Source organism: Nannobrachium achirus (genome assembly GCF_963921795.1).
Source record: "Nannobrachium achirus genome assembly, chromosome: 13".
Lineage (NCBI taxonomy): Eukaryota > Metazoa > Chordata > Actinopteri > Myctophiformes > Myctophidae > Nannobrachium > Nannobrachium achirus.
The window spans coordinates 39,937,363-39,965,318 of record NC_137833.1 but is presented as its reverse complement, the minus strand read 5'-3'; the positions used below and the strand labels follow the sequence as shown (position 1 = coordinate 39,965,318).

Genomic DNA, 27,956 nt, shown 5'->3' with positions numbered 1-27,956 from the left:
CAAAATGAAAGGACATATATATATATATATATATATATATATATATATATATTTCCGTATCGCCACTTCTGCTGTTAAGGTGGCTTTAAGGCGAGGGCAGACAATGAGATATAAACGAAGACAAAACAAACGCCTCACAACAAAGCTTTGTAGCTGTAAAATTCAGAGCCTTTATCACTGGATGTTGAACAAAGCATTCACTTGGCAGGAAATTAAATAACGAACGAGGGTTACAAAGACTGCTCAGGAAAAAGGGGGTGAAAAAAAAACCCAACAACAACAATGCAAGAGACATATTTTTAAGGGAATAATAATTCTTTAGAAAAAAAAAAACATTCCAGCAATATCTGGCAAATGCAACAGAGGCCCCTGGGAGTAGGTGTTTGTAATTCCTACTGTTCTCTGTTTAAGTTATTTTTGTACATTCTAATTCCACAACAACTCTGTATCACATTAACGATGCAGCATCTCTATTCTTAGAGTTAAAAAAAAAGAAGAAAAGGGCAAAAAAAAGAAAGGAGAACATAAACTGAATATTTACAAGTAGCTCCAGTTGTTCCACGGTGCGTGCCAAGTACGCTAAACTTTACGGCCCTGTTTTGTGCAATAAAAACCTGGCCTTGTGTGTGTGTTTGTGTGTGTGCGCGCGCATGTACCAAATGAAGGACAGTTGGGTTTTTTAGCCTTCCCCTCCTCTCCTCTCATGGGTGAGCAGCCATTGTTTCAGATGGTCGCCCTTGCCGCCCATGTATGCCCCGCTCTGTCCGCCGCTGCGGATGACTCTGTGGCAAGGGATAAGGAGCGGAACCTGGAAATTGGGGAGAGAAAAACGTAATTACAGAATGCCATGAGTGGGGACTGAATGTTACACAGTCGGCACTCAAAACACGTTCAAGTGACCAGGAAACACAGAGCATATGCTTTACCGCAGTCGGTTTATTTCTAAATGGACAAATGATCGTTGTCATTTAAACAAGAAATGGTTAGCAACAGAAAGACAGAAAAAAAAGACTGGACCACTACCAGTGGTAAGTAACAGTTCACGTGTAATGTTGGGCATAATGTTTCTAATGTAAAACTGAGACAGAGTGCTAGTTCTAGTGGTTAACAAACTACTCTATATCCTAATCATGAAACTTGAATAGAAAACTGCTGCATCAAAATAAGACAAATCTGCGCTGGCTTTTTTTTTAAGCTTCACTGATTTTTGTTGACAGCAACACAAATGTTTGAGGCTGATACTAGACGACATGCATTATGCATAGAGGAATCCCACATTTACCACATAAACGTAATGTCGTACAAGCGACCACAATGTTTGAAATCATGAATCTGCATTTTTGTTTCTGCTTGTGCTCGTGCACTGCAGGGAAAGAAATGCCATGCAAGCAGTGTCTGGTTTGATCGTGAACAAATCCACATTGAGGGTGACTGTTTGGTCTTTGGGTATAAATGTGTGTTTCTTTTTTACTCTTTAATAGTGTAAAGCAAAGCAGCAATCAAAAATTAATGGGCAAAAACACCAGCAGGATGAATATTCAATCGAGAGGGTGTCAACATTAAGATCTGATAACCCTGTGATCATTAAAAGGAGGAAGTCGCTGGAGCGTTTACTCTTGTTACAGACGACTGCCAGGGGGGTCCGGAGTTCTTTGTAAACTAAATGGCTGGAGAAGGATTAAACAAGCAAGCTGAAAACACTTCCATCGTTTCGAATACGAATAACAATAGTGGCAATTCGGCGTTCGAGTGTATTACAGCAATTATTTATTTCAGAGCGTAACACAATGTTGCGCTCCTGATCACACATTCAAATGCACGTGAGGGCAAAGGCATTACCAACGCCCCAACTATCACAGCATTGTACTGTAACTATCCTGTTCCAGTTTCATTTATTAGTCGAGTCTTTGGATTGATTGGCGCCGTGACTTGATCACTGCGCCTCTGGCCCTTTTTACAACGGCTGGACGTCCAGCATGTTTCGGTTCAAATCCATCATTAAACTCACTCCCGTATCAACAGCAATAAAACTTGCAGAGCCCCAGATTAACCTTGCAGACAGAGAAATACTGCTCCAGTATTCAGATCAATACTGCTCCCCGGGTTCGGAGGGAGAGCAGGGTACCCTCAAGGCCTTCGGATCTGCCTCTTCACTTGGGGAGGGGGCAGGAGGAAGAGCCCCTGCACCAGGGCTTATCAATACTCAAATCCTGGTGAAAAAAACAAGTGCCACAGAGAGGCACGGATCGATCCGGCACACTGAGCTTTTCACAGCTGAAGCCCGAGTGGACTGGCGCTGCTGACAAGTAATTGACACTGACGATCTGCCCTCCCCACCACCACCACCCAGGGACGTGCTGGGCCCCTGATTTAGCCCGGGAAAAAGAGTTGGAGAGGCCCTCATTGCGCGCTATAGTGAGAGATCTCTCTTTATAGCGCTGTTGCTACTCAAAGATTTGCCATTTCAGATCATGACAAATGACAAGACAGTGGGCCAATTACATGAGTTATATTTCGTCGTTGTCGGGTGGAAACCTTGTATGTCCAAAACCGTTTGTTTTGTATATATCATTTTAAAAATGATTTAAACTAGTGAAAACAGACGATCTACAAGCACACAACGCCTCGCAACGTGAGGCGTTGTGTGCTTGTAGATCTGCTGTTTTCACTACTTTTGTGAAAACAGTTTAATTCTTTACTTTTTTAAGTTTAATTTTTTTCCTAATGGCCGGCCTGGACCGGCCGGGAATGAACCGGCCGTTCGGGAGTTGTCCCGCTTTTCCCAATGGCCAGCACGTCCCTGCCACCACCACCACCACCACTAGCCAATGAATGGGAAGAAACGTCAGTAAAAAGTGGGCATGCTAGGCGTCCCTCCAGAAGCAACGGTCGCCAGTTGATGCCGCGCATCAAGTAGAAAGTGATGACTGCGTTATAAAAACGAGCACATTCCAATGCATAAATTGCTGTTTTTTTTTACCAAGTCCAGTCAATTCAAACTTTTTATTTGTATTGCACATTTCCGTACGCACACAAACCCCCCTGTGCTTTACATGAAACGCATACAAAAATACACTGCCATTGTTATTAATTTCCATGTATTATACAGTCTGTTTATTCTGAGATATTAAAGTGTTTATTTAAACCGCACACATGTATCACCAAGGGGAAAGGCACGGTACTGTAGGGACACGTGGAAGTTCACTTTGCTTACACCACGGTAAACATTAAGCACATGATGGTGCATAAAGTATGGGAGGTCTAGGGGACTACCTCTGTGTTTCCACCCCTTTATAAAGTACTGTGCCGCTTCCAGCCCTGTGTTCTGCTCCATATCTGCATAAGATGCACTGTATATAGCGAGTGGGTGCACTGACTGAGTCATCCCCACTATTTTACGTCATCAATAACTGAGACGATAGATATACAGTAGGCCTACTGTACATCTTAAAGGAGTAGTTCACCCCCAAAATGACTTTTTTTCTATTGATTACTCATGCCATGGAGAGTAGAGTTCAATAATATTTTTTGGTTTTTGTCACATTCCTAAGACAAAAATTTGATTCGAGTAAATTTACCCCCATTGATTCCGGATGGGGACCCGTTTCGAAACGGGTCCCCATCCGCAATGAATGGGGGTACATTTATTGTTATCAAATTTTTGTCTTAGGAATGCGACAAAAAACTAAAAATATTATTGAACTCTAGTCTCCATGACGTGACTAAGAAAAAAAAGTCATTTTGGGGGTGAACTACTCCTTTAATTGTCTGACTACTGTGAGACTAGGCTGGGGCATGTTTAGTTCAGCTCAAGCCAAGATGAGGGAAAGAGAGCCATTGGTCCTTATAAAAAAAAAAGGTACAATCTATTCTGCTGTTTGGAAACACCTTGGTTTCAAGGACAACAAATAGGCCTACTGTCCAACACGTATTGTATTACACAGTGGTGTCTCCATTAACACAATATGAGCAGTTTGTTTAATCCTCTGACATAAAAGGGGAAGGGTTTTCAAATGTACTTCGTGCCGCACTGCGAGCTTGTACATCTGCCATTGTTGAACATTTTCTAAAAGTGTGAGAACTACTGATTTAAAAGGCATTTGCAGAATCAGCCAAAGGTCTTAATGGGCTACTTGAACACATGTGTTCCATCTCTGCATGCGGTACTGTGGCGGTTCCGGACCTATGCATAGGTGAAGTGCTCTCTCTGTTCAGAGGGTGCAACGTAACTAAATACTTTTACTCAAGAACTGTACTTATGTACAATTTTACTTTCCAATTTTCTGTACTTCTACTTCAACTCCACTACATCTTAAAGACAAATATTGCACTTTTACTCCACTAGAATTATTTGAAAACTGTAGTAACTATAGTTACTTAGGAGATTTAGATTATTATTATTATACAAAACATACATTAATCACTTCAGCCCTAAACACATTCAGCCATTTGAAAATGATCTACAAGCTCACAATGCGTAATGAATACTTTTGGTACTTTTAAGTACATTGTACTTTTAAGTACATTGTACTTTTAGTACAAGTAAATGTTGAATTACAGACGTTTACTTACTAAAGTAAAATACTAACAGAGTATTTCTACACTGCAGTATTGATACAACAGGGTTGTCCAAAGTGTGGCCCGGGGGCCAAATGCGGGGGCCAAATGAGGACAATTTTTATACGGCCCACCCTTCATTCCTAAATTGTATTATAAACCGCCCGCTAGCAGTGTCAAACAAGAATATTTTCCCAGAGAATAATTTGTTACTTAGGATTCCTTGTTACCTGTTGTCTCATTCTGAAAGGGTCAAAGAAATTATGTAAACAATTGTATTGTATTTTTTTACCTTGGACGTCTGGTTACATTTGGTAATGTGAAATAAGGCGTTATTTGTGTTTTTTCTTTCAGAGCACACACCTGACAAAAGACCATTGATATTAAATATTGATGATGATAATTAAATAAAATCGTTTTAATGCGATGCATATGTATGTGACTTTGTTAGGGGCCTAAAGTACATTATGTCAGGAGATGTAGTCGGCCCTTGGGTGTTTTAATATTCCATACTTTTGGTACTTTTAAGTCAAGTTTTATACCAATACCTTTGTACTTTTACTCAAGTAAATGTTGAATTCACGACTTTTACTTGTAACAGAGTACTTCTACATTGCAGTACTGATACTTTTTACTTACCGTAAGTAAAAGATGTGAGTACTTTTTCCACCACTGGCTCCGTTACACCTCTACACACAATACTGAATCGGTACCAAACCTATACGGTGCATACAGGTATTGTGCTCTACCTCACACAGCACACCGGCGGTGCCCATAGCACTGCATGGGCAGAGCTAAACAGGCTTTGATCTTAATGGCCTCTTCAAAAGGCCTTCCATTTTGTACATACTGAAGGAATTGTGAGCAAAAGGCAAAATGCAGGCCAGCCTCCCTACAAAGGGCAGAGATTTGGAACAAATGATAACATACAATAATGGGGGGAAAAGGGATGGGCAGGAAGTTGAAGTGCATATTTTCACTTCTCACAGATTTTTGTTGTGTGAGAGGAACGTTTCACAGTGACATTTCTATGAAAATGTACTTGGATTACATGAGGACACAATGTGCATAATTATCATACGCAAAATATTCAATGCCCCCAATGTTACATTTGAGTGCATCCGTGATGGGATTAATGTGGACTAGATTCCTCAACAGTGAAACTTGCAGGTATTAGGCATTCATAAATAATCTACCAACAGCTTAACATACAGTATGGTACTGGTCTAGATTTATGGATTATTCATAAGCAATTCAAATATAGACATTTTCCACTTGAAAATCCACAGTACCTTGGGTTTGGTGTGAAATACTGCTAGACACTACGTGTAACAACGGTTACATGTGAAAATAAAAAAAACATGAACATATCTCTCTAATGCTCCGTCTGTTGTCCCTTTTTGCAGTGCAACAAATGTTGTATTGCTTTATTGAGTACATATTTCTTTAATCACCAATGTGATCGCAAATAAAGTCAACAATTAAAACCCATTTAGGCCTAGGATTATTGAATGCTTTGGTGCCGCGCTGTGAGTTTGTATATCTGCTATTTTTTTAAAAGTTGTGAAAATGTGTGCAAATCTTTGAATATGTATTTTTAAAGCGAAGGTTTGTAACTCAAATTTTGCTTCTGGGTGGTCCCTGGAACTAAATATTTTGAGATGGGGGTCCGTGGCCAAATACATATCATTTTGGGGGTCCTTCACATGAAAAGTTTTGGGAACCACTGACATAGTAGTCTCTCAAGAACAGACTAACTGAGCTCCAGTTATGTGAAAAGGACCATTTCTTTGACGATGGCTAGCCAGATTGCTGACATAGAAACATGGGTTTTTCAAAAAAACCTCAGAAGGATTCAAAAGACACTTATAGAATCGGGTCAAAATTCAAATTTTCACGATTTTTCAAAAATAGCAGATCTACAAGCTCGCATGTGAGCTTGTATATCTGGTATTTTTCAATAGTTAAAGCATTCAATAATCCTAGGCCTAAATGGTTTTTTAAACCAAACTATATATCCAAAAAATGTAAAATAAAATAAAACAATAAAGAAATAAAACAAAAATAAAAGCTTCCTTCTTCTGCTCCAGTGTTGACAAAACAAAGTAAGTAAGAGAGAGCGGCCTGTCAATCAAACGTCAGCCCTTGAAACTCACCGGGTTCCTCCTCATGGCCCCTCCCACGGCGCGCACTGCCCTGGGGTTTCCCGCCATCTCAGCCAGCCGTTTGTACGAGACCGTCTCTCCGCACTTCACACGCCTCTGAAGTATGTGCAGCACGCGGCTGGTGAACGCGTCTACGCCAGAGAGCGGAGGACAGAGGCGGGGGTGGGTGGGGTGGGGGGGTCGACGGCGGTATATATGGAAAGAGACGGAGAGAGAGAGACAGAACCTCATTTAATCAATCACGCCGAGACAGCTGATGGAGAAGCTGATGACAAGACCTGTCAAGTTACAATGTGGACGATGCACGCTCAGAAATATATAAATATATATATACTGTATGTACTGTATAGGCTGTGGCATTTTCAAACGGAAGCCAAAAGTTTTAGGCAGCATTGCATTTTTTTTTGTCAATAGATCAAACGTACATGCTTTCTCACACATGTATTACTGTACTGTACTGTACTGTACTGTACTGTACTGTACAGTATGTCCTATGAAGAGAATAATGTTTTCTATGTTGTTTATTAATTCTTTGGCAAGGTCAAAGCCTTTGTCAGAATGTAAATTAGCACGAGCTCATCTGATCTGTTCCTATTTTTAGAATAGTCATTAAACATGTAAATACATAATAGCATTACCCAGTTTGACCTTTAGAAGCGGCTTTTAACACGATACAGTAGCTTATGAGAGAAAATCATTTCGAAAGCAGAAAAATCTAGGTTATGCTTTGAGAGGTCAAAGCTAAAATTAAAAAAGTTCGCTCATTCATTTAAAAGGATTAAGAGGGGCCAAAAAGACTGTGAATCTGCTCCAGATTTTTAATAATAATAATTTGAATGTTGCACACCATTTGTGGCAGCGGGATGACTTTGAGGTTAATCAGACCAATTTGTCCTTTTAATTGCTTTCTATTCAGAGTCGATTCATTATATCATCTTCACTTAAATGGCGGAATTCTTCAAATCAACTCCAGCTTAACCCGCCACATTAACGGCTTTGATTTCATTAGCACTTTAGCTGCGCTGTTATCTTATTCGGGATTACCAGAAAGTGACTTAGAAGGCGTGTATTTGTATAGCTCTGACTGCTACTACCGACCGAGAAGACATTTGAAAGCGACATATCGAAACCTCAGAAGCTAACACACAGTTGTGAAGTTGTGCGGCAAGTGAACAACACTTCATCGCGTGGTGAACAAGACAGGGGAACAATAGTCTGGTTATTGAGGAGGGGGGGCCAGGGTGGAATCCTTCTCGTCTATACATGCACTCGGTCATAAAAATTCAATTAGTGATCTCCCATTCTCTCTCATTTATGTGGTCCAAAAGAGCACATGACAAGTGATCTATGTGAAATCCGTCTAAATTGGCATTGTGTGAAAACATGTCACACCCCTGACTGTCTTCCGCAGAGTGAACATCCTTTGCTCCCCAGGCTCTCCCCGCGCTACCTTATAGTCACTCTCCGCTACACAAAGCCACGCGAACAAGGCAATTTGCCTAAACTGGGGGGAATAAGTGTAAAACCTAAAGGGGATACGTTTGATTGATGCGCACCCATGTGAGTTCTTTGTCTTGAACAAGGCCCGTAGGTACTGTTTAATAATTTTTCAGGTAATAATCACGCTGTCAACGAGATGACGGGCTCTTACGCAGACAGACTTAATGTTATGAGGAGATAAGATACACCGCTGGAATTTCTTTTATGCATTATTCCCCCCTCATAAGGCATGGATTTGGCCACATGATGCGTGTGGTACATATTGATATGTCTGGCGTCGCTGGTGGGTAAATGACAACATGCCCACGTCTATGGTTATGACAAATCCCCATTGATGCGAGCATTATTGACAAACAGCAAAAGTCAATGTCACGCCAACAAGACAGCAGTTCTACCCACAAGCCCAGCTGAGCAGGAGGAGTACCTTACACCTAGCGGTTCCCAAGCTTTTCTGGATCAGGGCCCCACGGCCCACCCATCTGACCACTTAACACAGCAGCTGAAATGGGTGGGCTGTGTGTATTTTCAGAGCACGTTTGTTTGAATGATAAATCAATCGATTGTGTTTCGGCTTGGATCGATGCATTTAAGTTCCTATTCATCACAGTGAAAACACATGTTCAAGGTTTTAAAGAAAACATACCATAAACATATTAAAAAAAAACATTATTAGTGTGGTTGCCACTGAAGGGCAACCAGACTATAATACTTGTCTGACTTATTATTTGTTGTTTTTTTTGCCACGCTACACCTCCCACAGTTTTGGTGGCACACACTTGGGAGTACCAGGAGTGCATTTAGCTAAGAGATATGTTATATATAGTATCTTTTCGTAAATTTTCTGCATTAACTTTAATTCAAAATAAACTCTTCCCAAACATAGAGTTACTGACATCATAGATGTCTGACATCATATAATAGAGCACATAAGACTGACAGTATGTTCAATATAGGCATTCCAAGATATGGGCTTAATATTGATGACATCAGGGATCTCCATATACAGCATGGGCATAAAAGGTACAAGGACTGACAAAGAGATCTACATATATGGCCCTTCATTTATTAGTGAATTAACTTTCACCCATTGACTTGAATGGGGAAAATTCAAAATGGTAAGACAGAATTCAAGGCACCTAGACTGGTAATCCAGCATTTGCAGTGTCGCGGGTTCGAGTCCCGATCTTGACGACCTTTGCTGCGTGTCACCCCCCCCATTTCTCTCCCCGTTTCCTGTCTGCCTACTGTACACCTATCAATAAAGGCAGAAAAAGCCCCAAACATATCTAAAAAAAAAAAAAGAAAAAAAAAACATATCTTAAAAAATAAAAAAAAAATAAAAAATCATTTGCAAGTGTGACTTGCACCACACTTGCAATTTCCAATAGCATCTTTCAGGTATTATCAATAGAATCTTAGTGTTTTGTCAATTATTTGGTGGCCCACTTGCAATATCCTCATGACCCACCAGTGGTCCCCTTCCCGCAGGTTGAGAATGGCTGCCTCGCACCGAGCCGGAGCGGCTGCTTCTCTCAGAAGGACGCGGGCCTATAAAAGTGTCTGTGGTTTTATCCACAAGTCCAGGGGTTAAAGAACTTTGCCCCCAGCGGCATCAGAGCCAGAGATTCCACGCGGGTCACTTGAGGTGACCAGCAATGATTTGGAGAGCGCTCCCCTAGCCCCATACTTCATAAAGGGCTTAATACGCTGTGTCTGGGGTCAGGACCCTCTTTAGATAGGGGTGCAGCCATGTCAATTGTTTAAATAAAAGTTGAGAGGTACCACTTACAGGTTTACAGACAACCCATAATTATGTCACAGGTCATTACCTGCCGTGAGGCCAGGTGATGGGGGCCATTGGAGAGGCCAGATTGAACCAGAACACAATCGATGGGCGGAAATGGATGTGATATTATATATATATATATATATATATATATATAGAGAGAGAGAGAGAGAGAGAGAGAGAGAGAGAGAGAGAGATGTTTTGTTATATACAGTGTGTGTGTGCGTGTGCGTGTGCGTGTGTGTGTGTGTGTGTGTGTGTGTGTGTGTGTGTGTAATGTATATATATATATATATGTATATATATATATATATATATATATATATATATATATATATATATATATACTGTATATATATATACTGTATATAGTCAATGTCGGGCAGAAACCTCATATCTCCAAGTTTCAAATTTGATTTTTTTTTTCGCAAAGTAAAGCAAAAGTAGTGAAAACAGCTGATCTACAAGCACACAACGCCTCGCACCGCGAGGCGTTGTGTGCTTGTAGATCGGCCGTTTTCACAAGTTTAAATCATTTTAAAAATGATAAATACAAAACAACCGGTTTTGGACATACAATGTTACCACCCGACGATGACGATATATACAGTATATGAAAGCGCGCATACATACATACATTACATTACTTGCATAATATAGTAGCTTAAAAAATATAGGAATCCATTAAATTTGGCTGGCCTTCCTAATGACAGAAAGGATCGGAGGAGGAGGTGATTTGCAGCTGACAGTCAACCTCAGACACGGTTGTGAGAATAAAAAGACAATAGTAGAAATGCGGCTCCCCTCATTATCCTTTGTCTCTAATGGGAGGGAAGACTTTGACTCCCAGTCAAAGTGTCTCTGGAGTCTGGAGGGATCCATACTTTTGAAGGCTGACAGGGTGCTGATGATTCTCTGATTATTCCATTTAGGCCTAGGATTATTGACTGCTTTAACCAGTGAAAAACAGCAGATATACAAGCTCACAGCGCGGCACCGAGTGCCGCGCTGCGAGCTTGTAGATCTGCTATTTTTGAAAAATCGAGATTTTTTTTTTTTGCAAGTATTTGAATATATCTATTTAAAAGCGAATATTTGTAACTCAAATATTTGCTTCTGGGGGGTCCCTGGAACAACATATTTTGAGATGGGAGTCCGTGGCCAAATATCTGTAATTTTGGGGGTCCTTGACATGAAAAGGTTTGAGAACAGCATGATTTAGAGGAAGGATTTAGAAGTCGTGTCAAAGATCGGGTCAAAGATATTCAAAGACTTGCACACATTTTCAAGTTTTTTCAAAAATAGCAGATCTACAAGCTCGCAGCGCGGCACTCGGTGCCGCGCTGTGAGCTTGTACAGTATATCTGCTATTTTTCAATAGTTAAAGCATAAAATAATGGTTAAAGTGGTTAAAATCTAATGCGACTCGGGCGCGTTCCCGGTATTTGAGTGTTATTAGATATTCTGAAAACGTTCATTTCCCTAATTCCTCTCCACATCACAGGGGCGCGTCCTGGTGAGCGTCTCATCTCGCCCTGCGCCGTGCACAGAGGGAGGTGCAGGATCCGGCAAGAATCTAGTCATTTGGGGCTTTGAAGAGCACCCTTCCCCCCCCTCCAGCCCAACCCGCCGCGCCCCCCTCACACGTTCTCCCTGTGCCGCTTACCGAGACTAAGATCCTCTCGTCTGTTACATATGGATGTATAATTAATGAGATAAGAATATGCATTGCTTTAAGAGGCCGCGATGGCGTCTGTGTTTTTCTTTTTTGGGAAGGGGGGCGTGAATGTGTGGGTGTATGTGCATGCATACGGGCACATACAAACCACACGCACGCACATACAGCACTTGCTCGTGCGCGTGCACGCACGCTGCACCTCTAACACCGTCGACCAAAGTTGCTTGTGATGTTGTGTGTGACAGTCGGGGGTATAGAAAAAGTGCGCCTCACATCTCCTTTCATGTCACCTCCGCGGCTCGAGCATACGGTGACAGCTAATATGAAAAGTGGCTTGTTTTGTCAGAAATGTGTAAATAAACATGGCAACACTTCAAGTGAAGGTCACAACTCAATATTACATGACAACCGCCGCGCGAGAGCTGCAACATTCGCGTTCTCCCACAAGATAACTGAGCAAACAATAGTTGGTTGTCATATAGATTGTAATGACCTGATTACATTTTTTTTCCTCCCTCCTTCCCCGTGCACACACCGGCAGCTTGAGTAGAGTGACTGGGAATTTGTACATTATTAAGTGCAATGCTAATCCTTAGCATTTGTGAATCAACGACAAACATATAAAAAAAAAAAGGGTGAATCTGTTTTCTTCTCTCAAAAGATAAATACTCCTGTTGTGCACATTTAACATTTCTACACTGGCGTGGTCTGGTGGTTTAGACTACTGAGAGCAATCCTGAGCTTAAACCCTGTATTTACCGATCCCCAAAACAACAGGCGAGGGAGAGGAGTTGGTGCCGTGGCACAATCACCTATTCAGATCAGGTACTAATGAAGAATTCCATCTATCCTGAAATTTAATTAAAACCCAAAAGACTTCAGATGAGATGCGATTTGAAAAGAGCCTGGGGCTGGTACACAAGCACTTGGTGGTGAAGGGAATCACACTGTAAGTTGATATCGTAATTGGTCCTGATGTATTTCTGCATTGCCTGCGTGGGAGCGGGGGGACCCATAGCTAGTATACTGGGGTCTCAACGGAGTACCTGCTCATTGAAAATGCCATCACTCAAGCACCGCAGATCTGCATGAAATTAGAGAGCAACTAAGGGCTGATTGCAGGGGAAGAGAGAGGCACAATTGTTAAATGCATATATTATAGTTTTTTTTTCTTTCTTTTCTTTCTTTTTTTTCTTCTCCCCTGTGTAGGTGGGATTTCTTGCCTAAGTGAGTTCTGGAAATGTTAAAGTTAAAATGCAATAAGAATTCCAGCATAATAAAGTTCAACTGGCTAACAAAAAAACTGTAGAAGTAGGCCTAAAGTATTGATTTCACAACTGCGTCGTAGGCCCCAGATAACTACCCGTTTCCATGACCCCCCCTCACAAAAAAAAGCCACGTCAACTAATAATTAATTCCTCAAATTTCACTCAATGCCCCCCAATCATATACTCTGGTGTCACGACTTCTGGTTGAAAGGACACTAATTGTCCCATTCTCGGGGAGCTCTCTTTTCGTTTTCCTTGCCGTAGGTGACTGGTCAAGCCAACAATAAGCTCATTCAAACTTTACTACCATTCACATGTTCTCATTAAAAAAAAAGCTTCCTGTCTGAAAAATGTCAAGAGTGGAATTCGATCAGTTTCAAAGATATGTGCCAAGAATCATGGGAAAGCTTGCCAAGACTAACACGCGTAGTAAGAGCTGCCACAGATTACTGAACCAAGTTACAGCTCTGTGTTCTGTTCCCTCTCTTTCACTCACTCACTCACTCTCTTACACCCCCCCTCCCCCTCCCCCTCCCCGCCTCTCTCTCTCTCTGCCTCTCGCTCTCTCCTTCCCTCTCTCCCTCAGCCATAAAATACTTCATTATGGCACAGTGAGCCAGCGAGTGTAAGTGATGTAACTGACAATTAAGAGTGAAGGCCTGATCCCAGTCATGGCTCTGCAAATATTTATCCATGACAGACCTCCTTGCAGGGCGGGGTGGTGAAAGGCGGGGAGCGGGAGACTCCCAGTGGTCTGAGGCTCGCTGAAGTACGCCTGGAGCCATTCGACGCAGCGCTGCAACTCGCTGGGGCCGCTTTCCTCCTCCGCCGGGCCGCCGTCGCTGACCACGCAGCGCAGGGGGGCCTCGTCACTCCTCCTGTGAGGGGGACGGAACGGGGGGACAGGGGGGACGGGGGGGGAGGGGGGTGAATAAGTAATCATAATAAAATAATTCTCGGGTCAAGCAGCGTTAAAATGTGTCATGAGAGTGTAATAACATGCCACGGTTGAGAAGGCATGGGGGTGATGACATCATTTTGCATTGAGTTTGCAACAAGGCATTAATCTATGCTGCGTTTAAAAGCTGAAGTTACACATTAAAGCGAGCGGCTTGTGTGTCGGGGACGTGCATTTGTGACGAGTTTCAGAGCTGCTGAAGATATTTCCGAGTGTGTACTTAACAGTAATCCTGACAGTACATTTAAAGCACAGTATGATAAAGAACATAAGCAAAGAGAAAAGGCGCTAACAAGTTCCTTCAAACAAGCTTTGGAAAAATAAAGCAACCCTCCAAAAAAACTTTTTTCTTTTTTTTTTGAAAAATAGTTCTCAAAAGCCTCAGAGCCTTTGCCGGGAAAAAGTTAGGAGCAAAGCACTACAATGGTTTTCAATGGTGCTTGGGTCTAGTTTATAGTTCATGAATAAGAATAAAGTGGAGTTTTTTGGCCAGAGCAGTTGCCGGCCAGCCGAGCTGTAAACTTGGACATGCATCTTAGCATGAGAAGACGCTTGGAGGAATTTGCCGTCGGTTGACTTGGCATCACTTAACAGCTGAGTTTTTCTCTCCACCGCTGACCACCCCCCAGGTCAAGACAAGCAGACTGACCCATATTTGACACTTAAAGACCCTACTGGGAAGGTCTTCCCTTAGCATGTGCATTACTGCAAAGTGGACCTCAAGCTGTGTTGCTGGATCTGAAGCACGCCGCCAATTCCATTAACTGGTGTACAGGACTTATAAATAAATAATGTCGCCATTTAAGTGCCCTTTTTCAAAATTGGTTTATCCTGTATGGTATTAATAATACACATTTACTTTGTTAAACACACAGACCGTCTCTCTCCTCCCCGCCTTAATACATTCAGTCAACATGGCCCTAAGTGTTTTTACACTCCTGCAGGTCACAGTTTGAATAACATTTTATATTGGACATGTGAAGCTGTTTTTTTTTTTTTTTTCTCTCACTGGAGTGTTATGACTGAGCGGGTCCGTTTTCAGTTGGAACCACTCCGCCTTGCTAGTTTGCGGCCGCGCGATGGAAATCTCCCGGGTGTCGTTTAACACTGGGGTGTAAATACAGTAAAAAGGTGTAAATACTCTCATTTCTAAATAAACCACACGGCAGTTTATAGCCGAGTGGCGAAAACTCGGAAGCCCACCGAGCGGCTCCTGCGCCGAGACCGGCTCAAACAATGGCCATGGCTCATGGCAATCTCTGTCGGCATGGGTGAGTGCCCAGCCAGCCCCTACTTGTCATTGTCTCTCCTTTCTATCCCCCCCCCCCCTCACCCCCACCCCCCTGCTCTCCTGCCGCACCCCCCACCCCCTCCTCTCTATTTCTCTATCCTCTCTCTACAGCCCTTCTGGCTCTCCACAACTTACACCCCCCCCCCCCCCCCCCCCCCCCCACCCGCCCGCCGTCCCCCCTCCAACAACCCTTTCCACTTCTCTCTTTCTCTCAGCAACGATCTTCAGACCACTGTTCCCCTCCCAGCAACCAACCCCCCCCCCCACACACACACAGCCCCCACCCTCCTCCCTCCCTCCACGAGCAGCACCTCTACCCCTCCCTCCGCACCCCCCCAACCATCCACCACCACCCCCCGTTTCTCTCTCTGAGAGGATGTTCCAGCCGCTGCACACTGACAGCTCGGGGATATTGTGTGTGGAAATGTTCCTGTTGGACCCCGCAGGCCTCTTACAATCTACCGGACAAAGGGTAGCGCACCTTTGCTTAAGGCTTCGCACCTTTGACCTCGTGACTCGCACTTCAAACTTGTCACCGCGGCTAATTTTTTCCCAACTCCCCCTCGGCGCTCCCGTTACGGATGCGCTCGCCCCAAAAAAAGAAGAGCGCTGGCTCAGTTAACAACTTAAGCCCTATATACTGTACTTTGTTGTACGATGACGAATGACAAGAAGAGCAGAACTACAAGCTCATGTGACATATCGTGAGTTTAAATGCCTATTTTTTGCTCATCTTTATGTAAAGAAATTACAAGAAAGCCCAAATTGAGGACGGCAGGCTGAAGTGGTTAAAAGTTAACGTGACACAGCACATGTAACGGGCAGGAAACAACTAAATGGACACCAACACTGGGTGTGGTAGCGTTGTCACCAGCACCAGAATTGTTTCTGAAGAACATTGGAAACCAATAAACATACCGCTCTGCTCATTGTTTTATGTTTGTCTGATGTCCTACATGTTGTATTTGAAAACTGATAAAATCTAAGTGAAAAAACATACTGCACTTCTCATCTACTGGCTACATGTACACAGTTACTACCCGTAAGAGTTCATTTGGGCCAATCTTTACACTCCCAGAGTAAAATGAACATTGAGGATTTTACTAAAGCACAATTCAAACCTCATCATGGGGATCTTCATGGAGGCCATATTGGCAAATTAGAAATTGTGCCCTTGAAATGAGAGATTAGAGATGTCTAATAAATGTCACGTCAATTACATTGAAATCCTCAGAGGAGAGGCAATCTCCACATTGTCTTGAGATGAACATCACGCTACAGTATGTGATTTTATTCCCCGTCTGTATCGTCGTTGTCGGGCGAAAACCTTGTATGTCCAAGACCGTTCATTTTGCATTTGTAATTTTAAAAAATAATTTAAACTAGTGAAAACAGCCGATCTACAAGCACACAACGCCTCGCGGTGCGAGGCGTTGTGTGCTTGTAGATCTGCTGTTTTCACTACTTTTGTGCGACGGCCTTGTATGATGAAGCAGGGCTTTACTTTGCGAAAGAACGTACACATTTCAAACTTGGAGATATGAGGTTTCCACCCGACAACGACGATATGGAAGACAACCATTATGAACAGCTTTTTAATAACTGTGCTTGAACTAACCACGTTCCAGTTTCACTAAACTACTCAAATTTGGAGCATGCAAAAAAGAAAAAAAAAATACGATTGCTTGAATTAACCCATCTTTTGATTGATTAGAATAACAGCATATCCTATAGCTAGGCATACAGTATTCACCCCCCCTCCCCATTCAGGTAAGGATATGAGAAACTAATACTGAAATAGCCAGGATTTGCTGCAGTAAAAGGAATATTTCCCTTGATAGCAGATTGTGATTTGAGAGAATTTCTAATATTGTGCTCCTGTCACAATCAATTTCCAATTACCATAAATCATTGCTCCGTAAAGTGGGGAGTCATTTGGAGTTCTACCCATTTTCTCGCTCTAATATAAAGAATGAATTGAGCATTTATATAACTGTTTGGGGGTTATATCATTCATCCTGTAAGAAACAATCAAAAAGGACAGAACAGGATAAAAGGCAGGAGCAACACTGTATCTGAGATATAAAAATAATAAAATAATAATAAAATAAAAAAACCTGCTGACAATCTATTTGTCACTTTCCTTTTAGCATAGTTATAGGTTTAGTCCCAGCTTTTTTTCCTCTCACTTCCACTGAGTTAGAACTTCACTTCTTCAATGTGACTTCCTCCATCAACGGTGGGCAGGAGAGGGGAAACAGGTTAACTCTCAAATACCGGGAACGCGCCCGAGTCGCGTTAGATTTTAACCACTTTAACCATTATTTTATGCTTTAACTTTAGAAAAATAGCAGATATACAAGCTCACAGCGCGGCACCGAGTGCCGCGCTGCGAGCTTGTAGATCTGCTATTTTTGAAAAATCGTGAAAATGAGTGCACAACGTCTTTGAATATATTTGACCCGATCTTTGACCAACTTCTAAATCCTTCCTATAAATCATGCTGTTCTCAAACCTTTTCATGTCAAGGACCCCCAAAATTACAGGTATTTGTGCCACGGACCCCCATCTCAAAATATGTTGTTCCAGGGACCACCCAGAAGCAAATATTTGAGTTACAAATGTTCGCTTTTAAGTAGATATATTCAAAGACTTGAATATATCTGTGAGCTTGTATATCTGCTATTTTTCCAATAGTTAAAACAGTCAATAATCCTAGGCCTAAACGGGTTAACCACAAGCTCTAATTGAAAGGAATCATAGCAATCTGGCGGGGGGCGTAATGGTGTGGTGCACAAGAAGGAGGAAAAACTCGGAACTCATGCCTCCATCCTGTGAAGCGTGATGGCGCTCATCCCGACTCGATCGGCTGTCACTTTTGACACCGCCTGTCAGAGTTCTCCTTCACCGATCATGGGTAACATCGCGGGTCAGAGGATGAAATAGAAAGGGCCAGGACCAAGTCCAATATTTTCCTCTAGCCTTATAGCCGCAGATACTTAACTCGGGAGACGTCAAAGACTCAAGAGAGCATGAAAAAAGCCTAAAATGACTGTCTAAAAAAGGGGGGGGAAAAATACAGCATGTCTCTATGAATGTCAAGATCCTGATGGTCTCTCAGCCAAAGGCTGTGATACAATTGTAAGCCACTTGCTCAATGGGGCCCGTTCAACCATTTGAAGATCATTCGGATGCCTATCTGGACGCGGCGGGCCCTAAAGTCAAGAGCTTTCGAGATGCTGAGCTATAACGAGTCGCTTTTTATTCCATCCTTGTTGTTGTTGCACTGCACACTGGTATTTCGTAAAGAAAAACAACCGGGGGGCCAGATTAACAGCTCTCCGGATAACCAACAACTCTTATTAGCGAATGTCCACTGAAGAGGCCACAACGCTCAATCCAATACATAAAGGTGGTGGTAAAATACTGCAGAGTAGGCAACAATGCACACAACAATTAGGGCCTTCTCCCTACTGGCTAACCACGCGAGTCAGTGAAGGCATGTATTACCGGAGCCTTAACTCTTACTCCATTATGTAGTGTATCCACACCTCGACGCAGCAATGTTTATCTACAACAGACTACTGAGCAGTTTCAAATAGCATTTTTAGCCTCTATTCTCAAGTGCCACAGTAAGAGATTCCAATTACCCGAATGGTAAGGAGCCAGTGAGGGAGACGTAAAGTACATTAGGGATCCCCTGTAACTGCAGGGACCTTTTAGAGCCTCAACTGAAGAGGGCCGAGAGACTGTGGGGGTGCGTTGGGGGGGACAGTGACCCTGCATGGATAGCCCCTGTCAAAATTTGACCACGTCAAGCACAAAGGCATTATGGGAATCCAGTGTCACCAAGTCCTAATTACTGTCTGTGTTCGGAGCAAATTACTGCCTTGTTCCTCTGATTAGCGAGGAGGCTAATCTTCACCTGTGTACGCCAGCACTGCTGAGGGCCCTTGAGTGTTAGCGCTTCGTCTTCTGTAATTTATTTTTAAATCAGTGCCCGCTCCCAGGAGTTTTGAGTGTTTTGTTGTGAACCGCTTACCATGATCCCCACCACCGCCCCCTCACCCCTAAATCCTTGACTAAATCCTTGTTTGGTGCCGCAGGAAGATAAGCAAGAACAACACTTGGGCATAATTGACTCGTACTCCTCTCCAAGATGTCAGAGCGGCATCATCTCTCTGCATATTGCCTTAGTATGTTACACACTGTACCCTGCTGCGCAGGGAAGATACAGGAATCCAATCAAGTTCCAAAAACAAACTGGCATCGCCCTTTGTGTCGGAAAAAACTTCTCGGGTTGACAGCGGAGAAAACATACATGGCAGCTACTTTTATTAGTCACATCTCCGGCACAAGCAGCAGCAGCCTCCTCTCAGGTGACCAAATGCCTGTCTGTCACCGAGGAAGTTCCATTTTAGAAATCACAGCATTCGCGAAAAAGAATTTTCATCCGATTGACGAGCGAATGTCACTGCCTCGTCTGCGTGGGCGCGGTTTACAGGTAGCGTGTTACACAGGTGTTGGTTGACACAGGAAATGGCACATGCAGCCTGATTGGGGCCGTCCCGGGAGACAAGAGGCATAAACGCAGAGCACAGATGGGTCCAGGGGGCCAGTGGGAGCAGCACCTTAATGAATTCGCAGCTGAGTACTGTACTTCACAATGTGAAAAACACAATTCTAAGGCTGCCGCTTTTTATATATATATATATGTGTGTGTGTGTGTGTGTGTGTGTGTGTGTGTGTGTGTGTGTGTGTGTGTGTGTAGGGCTGTCACAATTATTACATAATCGTCTAATCGTGATTATTTGACATTATCGCAATTATTTTGTCATAATCGTGTGTTGAAAAATGTCAGAAATAGTGGAAATAGCAGATCTACAAGCTCACAACGCGTCGCATCGCGACGCGTTGTGAGCTTGTAGATCGGCTATTTCCACTATCAATGTTATTTTTTAAGTAGTAAGTTGTCAAATATGTCAGTAATGTATTTGTATATTTAGGTTATGTGTCATATCTACCATGTGCAACTTCAAAGCCTAAAAGCCAAACAGAAATGTAATTATCAACGACAAATACACAATTAAATCGTTAATCGCCAATTATTTGAGTGACAATTAATCGTCATGTAAAATGTCATATCGTGACAGCCCTATGTAAGTGTGTGTGTGTGTGTGTGTGTGTGTGTGTGTGTGTGTGTGTGTGTGTGTGTGTGTGTGTGTGTGTATCGTCATTGTTGTCGGGTGAAAACCTTGTATGTCCAAAACCGTTCGTTTTGCATTTATCATTTTAAAAATGATTTAAACTAGTGAAAACAGCAGATCTACAAACACACACAACGCCTCGCGGTGCGAGATACGAGGTTTCCACCCGTCAACGACGATATATAATATATGACAATGACATGACATAAAAAATTATCTGAATATCATTCATTGCACAATGAATCATTTATAAATGCATTTCGAAAAAGGGACTCTGTCGGATCAGAAAGTCTTCACCTACTTTGTTCACAACACATGGCTCTGTTTTTTGTTTTGTTTTTGTTTTTTTTCATTTGTAAGCTTATTAGTTGGGACATAATTGTTAAGAGAATTCAAAATTGAGCATATCCATCCAAACTAATTTAAATTATGTATTCTAATCTAAACCATGTGTGAAAGAGAGATGGATAGAGCTGGAGAGGGAGAGAGAGAGGGAGGGAGGGAGGGAGGGAGGGAGAGAAAGAGGCGGGCAGGGGGGATGGGGGGGGAGAGAGAGATGGAGAGCAGAAGAGAGAAACAGAAGTCCCAAAGTCGTTGATGTGGTCCAAGGTGCAGGGGTGTCACACCAAATTCTGGGCCCTGGGTACTTTAACTATTGAAAAATAGCAGATATACACGCTCACAGCACAGCACCGAGTGCAGCGCTGCGAGCTTGTAGATCTGTTATTTTTGAAAATGTGTCTTTGAATATTTCAAATCCTTCTGGAAAAAAATATGTTTCTATGTCAGTGTTGCTCACACTTTTTCATGTGAAGGACCCTCAAAATGATATGTATGTGGCCACGGACCACCATCTCAAAATATCTTGTTCCAGGGGACCCCAAGAAGCAAAATTTGAGTTACAAATGTTACAAAAAAGTTACAAAAAAAGATTCAAAGACTGCACACATTTTCACATACTTTTCAAAAATGGGAGATCTACAAGCTCACAAAGCGGCACTCGGTGCCACACTGTGAGCTTGTAGATCTGCTATTTTTCAATAGCTAAAGTATAAAATAATTCCCACCTTGCCCCTCCACCTTGGGCCCTGGTAACTCAGTCCCACTTCCCCCCCCATTGTGACGCCCCTGCCAAGGTGTGCGGACCGTGCGCGCACATCAAATAAACAGCCCCCCGCACACAGGAAACACATTTACTATACTATGTTATTCAGCGTGAACCAGGACATTGATTCACAGCACTACATGAGTGTGAGAAAACGATAAATGCATCACCTCAGATATTTCACACCAGTGTCGGTAGTGTGTAAAAGCTGTTGTGACAGCTTGGGTATTAGGGCCGGATAGATGGAAAATGGCTGGCCACATATGAATGCCAATGTGACTAGGGGGGTGACGGGTTCGACACAAAAAAACACACTGCACCTCCAGAACAATTAGGCGGTTCTCAGGCACATCCAGTGTTGTCGGTGATAATGGAAAGCTGTGAGGATAACTGGTGATAAATAGACTTTAACACCCTCCTCCTTAAGAGCTATGCAGTTCCCCCTCACATGCTTAACTAATCATGACCATGGCCAGCAAATTCATACAAAAGACTAATTACTGTTGTACTTCACTTCAATCTCAACAGCCTCTTATATAAGGACTTGGGGGTTCTCCTGCCTCCTTTCTCCTCTTGATGGGTATTTTTTTTTTAAATTACAAGTAGGGCCCGATGCTAGACAAAAGCGTTTAAAAATCGGTGATTGCTTTCATCCGCTTTAATTACATTCAGAAATGGCATTTCTGCCACATAATACACCCCTATTGTTTCAGAATTATCTGGCTTGGAGAGTAAAATCTACAATATTTGACGATGCTCCCGAGTTAAATCGTCTCTCTTGAAATTGAAATATGCTGCCGAAATACAAAATAAAAAGCCAAGCCTTTGCTGCTGATATACTGGAAGCTTCTTGGCTTTCTGCAGAATGCTATTATTATGCATATCCAGGTAGAAAGTTAATTAACCCAAAGCTTAAGCTAATTATGGTAGCAGAATGCTATCAACCAAACGCTTTCAGTCAGACAGCTGTCCGGAATTTCATTTGCTAATCATTTGTCTTTTGCTGGAACATATGGTACATTTCCCCGCTATCACAGCAACAACAAACAGATGAAAATCATTAACTAAAAACAATGTGCAATGTGAAAAATCAGACACAGATTTATAAGGCTTTGTGTGAGAGGGGGAAAAAAAGGCGGATTTATGGCATGGGAAATATAATGATAATTTTTTGGTTTGAGCCACTTAGGATTTTCGGCAGATCACGTGACCCATGTGTGCTGGGGAATTCAGATACACAAATATATTGTTTATATCTATATGCAAATGAGACAGAATGTTTATTGTTTATCTGTGTATTATTAATTAGAATTTTTCTATAGGAGCAAAAGCAAAGAGCTTATTCTTAACAGTTAGTAGCTCCTGGCATATTTAGTGCCTGTGTTTTTTCCACTGTTTGTTTTTGTGTTGTTGTTGTTAAAAAGCAGAAATCCCTTACCCCTGAATTAAATCAATTATTTTCTTGAAAAATGCCTCATGCATTATTTTGTTCCACTTCATAAAAACACATCATACCAGCTGTTAAAGAGTGATTGATATCAGCATTGCCTTGCGACATTATCTAGCAATAAAGGCTACTCAGGTTCTAATGCAACATGTCACACTCAGGCTCCTGTAGTACATTTCTATTGAGGACCTCACAAGCTAAATTGCTTTTCTCCAGCTCCCCCACATCTCAGCCAGCTTGACAGACAAATTGATCAAAGCATTGTAAAATAATATGCCCACAAAAATGTCTCGGGGCAGAAGTCCAGCCCCTTTTTTCATTTTTCACCCTAATAAAAAAAAGTGCTCCATGTTTTCCTCCATATTATGTGTCTATGCTCTTGTGTGTGAAAGAGGCGAGAAGCATCATATTTCAGATAATAGTAATCTCCTGTAAACAAAATGCGTATCATTTTTCTGCGAACGCTATGACCATGCTAAACTAAGGGGCGGGCGGGTGGGGGGCTGGTGGAGGGGCTGCTGGCTGGTTAACAGGGGGCTGGTGTGTAAGGCCCCAACAGGGGTTGTTGAGATGTAATGAATTTGTTCATCTGATAGTGCCTTTAGGGCTGTCGTTAGACTGGCGGAGGAGGTTGATTTCAGGAGAATGTTCCTAAGATCAGTTAGGAAGCAAAAGGGGCTTGAGACGTTTCTATTAGAAAGAGCTGACGGTCATGGTGTGTAAGCAATGCTTCAAGTGCGTTTATGTAGCTATAATGGCATTTATCAATAACTATCTATCAATGTCGCCGGTGCTTTTGTTGCTGCTCCTGCTGCTCGACGGCAACCAATTGTGAAACGTGGCAGGCAGGCAGGCAGGCGCGGTTTCAGTCATGAAAGGCTTCCAGGCTTCGACTCCGTTCTCGACACATCGGGCTTCCTTGGTGATGTGCATGAACCTCAACCATTTCCGTTATCCAAAATATGTTGTCAGGGACCATTTATCATACTGACTACCTAAGCCTGCATCACACCACATCCAAAGCTGGAAAGAAGCCTTGTTTAGTATGTCATAAATAAATCAATGGAAATGGCTGACCTGAACTATTACTGCTATAGGCAGGCTTTTGTGAGATCTACATGTAAAGCCGCTTCCAAAGATAAAGCCCATATTTTCTCACTTTATCTTTGCCCGTCTTAATGCCTGTTTACATTGTGTTACTCCAGAGCTGGCTATTGCTTCTCTTTGCTATCATATGACAGTAATATCATATTCAACTGGTCACGATAAAATCAAAATATTTGGTTTAATGGCGTTGAGCTCACGCGTCTGAGTGAGAACATACAGGGGAGCGATGTAATCGAAACTACACTTATGACCGACATAGCAAACGATATTAAACTGAGAAATGATCTACTGATGCGAATCATTAGATCAATTTGCATATTCCTACTGAACCTGAACACACAAATTAAACCCTGTGCAGGAGGAGAGGGAGAAAGGTGCTTGCACATGGTTGCAGGACATCTTCCATAATCAAAATTCCATATTATTAATTTCCTCACTTCAACTCATTAACAAGTGGAATGTTTTTCACTGCTTGATGAATTTTAGGAAATAGCAGACAGTCAAGAAGGAAACACATGTTGAGGTATAATATACAAGACCATTAATGGGTTTCCATAAATTAGAATTTGCCATACATTTTCAAAAGGATGACTTCCTATCTGGGCGCGTTTGGAAACCGGTTTTAATTTCCCAAACCAATCAAGTTTATCAAATGCGAATCTGTGATACATGGATATTTAATTTGAATCTAATCAAAAATAATCTGAGATGTAGAGTGTAGACCTGGAAATGAGAATTTGTTGGGAGAAGGAAAAAAAAGGAATAAGTCTTTACTGATGCTGATGCTTTAATCAGTTGAAATCACTTCACTGAGACAGATGACATTCTAGGAATGATTATGGATGATGGGGAGGGCCAAGAATTTAATGGAATATTCTGTTTTTGAATGTAGGCCGACACTCAAAAACAACTATACACAACTTGAGAGGAACATAAATAAGCAGGAATGAGCATGCCGTGCCCCCCCCCCCCCCCCCCCCCCCCCCCCCTTTGACCTTTAATGACCCTACAGGCTCTGGCTCTAATCAACTCCCCGGTGGATAATAAACAGTTATTTTTATTTATTTTTTCTGAAATGTCAAATATACTGCGGGAAGAATCACAACCACATGCCATCACAAATCTAATTTCGAGTCCAACTATATTCTAGGGTCCCCCTCATATGTCTTCTGCCTGCTCATATTTGCCCAACTTTCTCCGGGATATTTCTTGTGGGATCTACAAACACGGCCTGCTTGCGATGAGGAATGGCGGCACTCCATCACGGGGTAGTGGATTCTGTCTGCCCGTAAATTTCACACCTTTGTTTATCACGTCACTGGAACACACCGGGCTGTTGTACAGTACCTTTCAGCAGGTGCGACATCCATTAGGATCTGGATGGTGTGCACACCATTCTCACATGCGCTCACTCGGATCTTCCCCAGGGGGCTGAGCAATGAGATGGTCTTCTGAGTGCACGCTCTCTCCCCCTGCTTCTTCATCTCGCCACCCTGCTAAGAGACCACAAATTACACCGCGCTCATTGACATATTCATGTGGCAACTTTCAGCATTTCCCACACTTATTTGCATCGAATGATCTATTGAAAACCTAGTGGGCCACACCAACACGTGATGGGTTACATATTTGAACACCTAGCCCCCCGAACAATGTCATGATTTGACTTGATCCCTACATTACTATCTAATATTTCTTTCGTGCATGGGAAAGAATACGCCTATCTAACCAATAAATCGCCCATTTTTCCCTCCTTTCTGTTCTATATATCACATAAATGAGAAAAACAATGCAGTCTGTTCCCTTGTCTGGCGGGGGGATTCCCCAGATAGCTCGACATTATTTTCAATCCGTCATTTTTGGTTGATGGCCGGGATGTTTTTCTAGCATTAAATTTGTTCCTTAGGGTGCAACTCCGATGGGATTCTGGTTTCCAGGCCTAACAACAGCAAAAACGTGCAGCTTTTCTGACGACTGAGATGGATACTGGCAATAACCAGACAGCAGTTTCTTTTTTATTTTTACTTTGAGGGAAGGAGAGATGATTGACTATGTTATATGTGAGTTTTTGAGAGATGGAGGTTATAATAAATAAAGGTCACACTGATTGTAAAGGTTCCTACCAAGGAATCACTCCTTCCGAAACTCTGACCTGAAAACTAGCCGTCCACACGACGCTTAACTCACACATTTAAAGGCCCAGCCAAGGGTTTTGTTTCTCCTTTGGCCATTTTGAATATTGATGAACATACCGATTCATCATCAGCATTTTCTGTCGGGGAATCATATTTATAATTACCTGTCGAAAAAGGATTTCTGCAATTTAGCAAAATCTCAGCAGTGGTTTACTGTTTCATGTTCAGAATGAACACAAACGTTTAGGCTACATTTAAAACGTCAAGGTGTCACATATACTGTACTACACACCACTCTCAATAGCTCATCTACTAATAGGGAAGTAAATAAATAAATAAAATGTAAGATGTTTATGTGGAAACACTGGATGCAATTTTGATTACATATTTTCATATTTCATATAAGTTGACAAAGGAATGATGAATTTACAATTTAATTTGAAACCACACACCATCACCACAATGGTGTGGTTACAGTATGAGCATTGTGCAGTCACAGATGTAACATGTACTGTATGTAGCCAGCAGTACAAGCCAAGGCGAGCTCCCATTGTATTTTGAAAGGATTCATTTGACTTAGGCTAATTGACAATTAAGCCAAATCTCTTACCAAAATGGCACTGCACACTGACTATTGGTGGGCAAACAATTGATATTATTTAATTGACTTTGAATAATGGAGTTTTGGAATAATATTTATGTTAATCTTTTGTGACGTTTGGTCTATGTATGTTAAATTTCCATGGTCATGTGGTGGATCTCCTCGGTGTTTAGCACACATTACACTGTTTATTATATAGGATCAAAATGTATGTCTAATAGGCCTATCAACTAGAGTTGAGAATGCATTGCCTATCATTGCACACAAATCCAAAGCAGAATTCGTTGTGCACGGCTCAACAACACACAGCCTATGTGGAAAATAGAGCAATTTCAAAATAATACAGGTGTATTCTATAACGGTACAGTTACTGCATCCCTTTTATGGTTGAGTCAGAGAGAGACAGCATCACTGACAGGCGGGCCACATGAACTTCTACTGGAAAGGTATGGAGAGACTATATTGGGCTTTGAAGTGTGGCGTTATCAATCATGCACGTGCTGCTGTGCTACTGGTGCTATCCCCGGTGTTTTGAGACCAGTGCGTTATAATAATTCCAATATATAATGTTCCAATTCGTTGTAAAACAATAGGCTTTCGGCGAACTGTTGACAACTTATGGACAGGTTATTTCAAACCAAACTACAGATAAACGCATCGTAGATAAACTGGTGTGAGTAAATAATCCTTGTTCGTACTAAGTGGGCTGCTTGCATACCTCTGAAAGCTTATATGGACGAGTTAAAATGCGTTTATAAACCGTTTTCGGAGCGTTTGTCTTACAGCGCTTTGCGGTGGATGCCTTCACTTTCCTCTCTCTGCAAAACAATGAGAGGGTGAATCTCTGTTCCTGTTTCTCTCGACAACGTGGTTGAGGCGGCCAATCAGGAGACGCAACTGTGGAGTTCCTGCTCGCTGATTGGTTCGACAAAGTGTTCTCTCCCCCTGGTGGGCTGTCTGGTACTGTGGTTCAGGGCACTGGTTCTCAAACTTTTTCATGTCAAGGACCCCCAAATTGACACTTATTAGCCTGCGGACCCCCATTTGAAAAGATATGCCAGGAACCCTCATATATAATATAAGAGAAGACTTTTACATCTCTAGCAGTGATTCACAACCATTTTAATTTCAAGGACCCCCAGTTTGACATG

The 27,956-nt window shown here is 42.2% G+C and overlaps 1 protein-coding gene across 2 annotated transcripts; it reads right to left on the bottom strand.

Moving 5' to 3' along the window:
- Window positions 1-85: 85 nt before the first annotated feature.
- LOC308296505 (methylated-DNA--protein-cysteine methyltransferase-like) lies at window positions 86-27,618 on the bottom strand. 2 transcript variants are annotated; one of them, XM_080739793.1, is made up of 5 exons: window positions 27,589-27,618; window positions 25,417-25,562; window positions 13,657-13,832; window positions 6,714-6,853; window positions 86-808 (listed from the first exon to the last, which is right to left on the bottom strand). In XM_080739793.1, exons 2-5 carry the CDS (start codon window positions 25,551-25,553, stop codon window positions 680-682), a joined length of 582 nt encoding a protein of 193 aa, XP_080595919.1. In that variant the 5' UTR covers window positions 25,554-25,562; window positions 27,589-27,618; the 3' UTR covers window positions 86-679. The 2 variants fall into 2 exon arrangements, with proteins under 2 accessions (XP_080595919.1, XP_080595918.1); XM_080739792.1 differs by having other exon boundaries at window positions 25,417-25,565; window positions 27,589-27,606.
- Between the last annotated feature and the right edge of the window lie 338 nt (window positions 27,619-27,956).

Excerpts from the sequence above, each read along its gene's own strand:
- LOC308296505 (XM_080739793.1), bottom strand. The coding sequence starts at position 25,553 with ATGAAGAAGCAGGGGGAGAGAGCGTGCACTCAGAAGACCATCTCATTG. Across the intron at positions 6,854-13,656 it reads CCACCCCGCCCTGCAAGGAG|ACGCGTTCACCAGCCGCGTG; the intron begins GTCTGTCATGGA and ends TCTCTGGCGTAG. Across the intron at positions 809-6,713 it reads GGGCCATGAGGAGGAACCCG|GTTCCGCTCCTTATCCCTTG; the intron begins GTGAGTTTCAAG and ends CCCAATTTCCAG.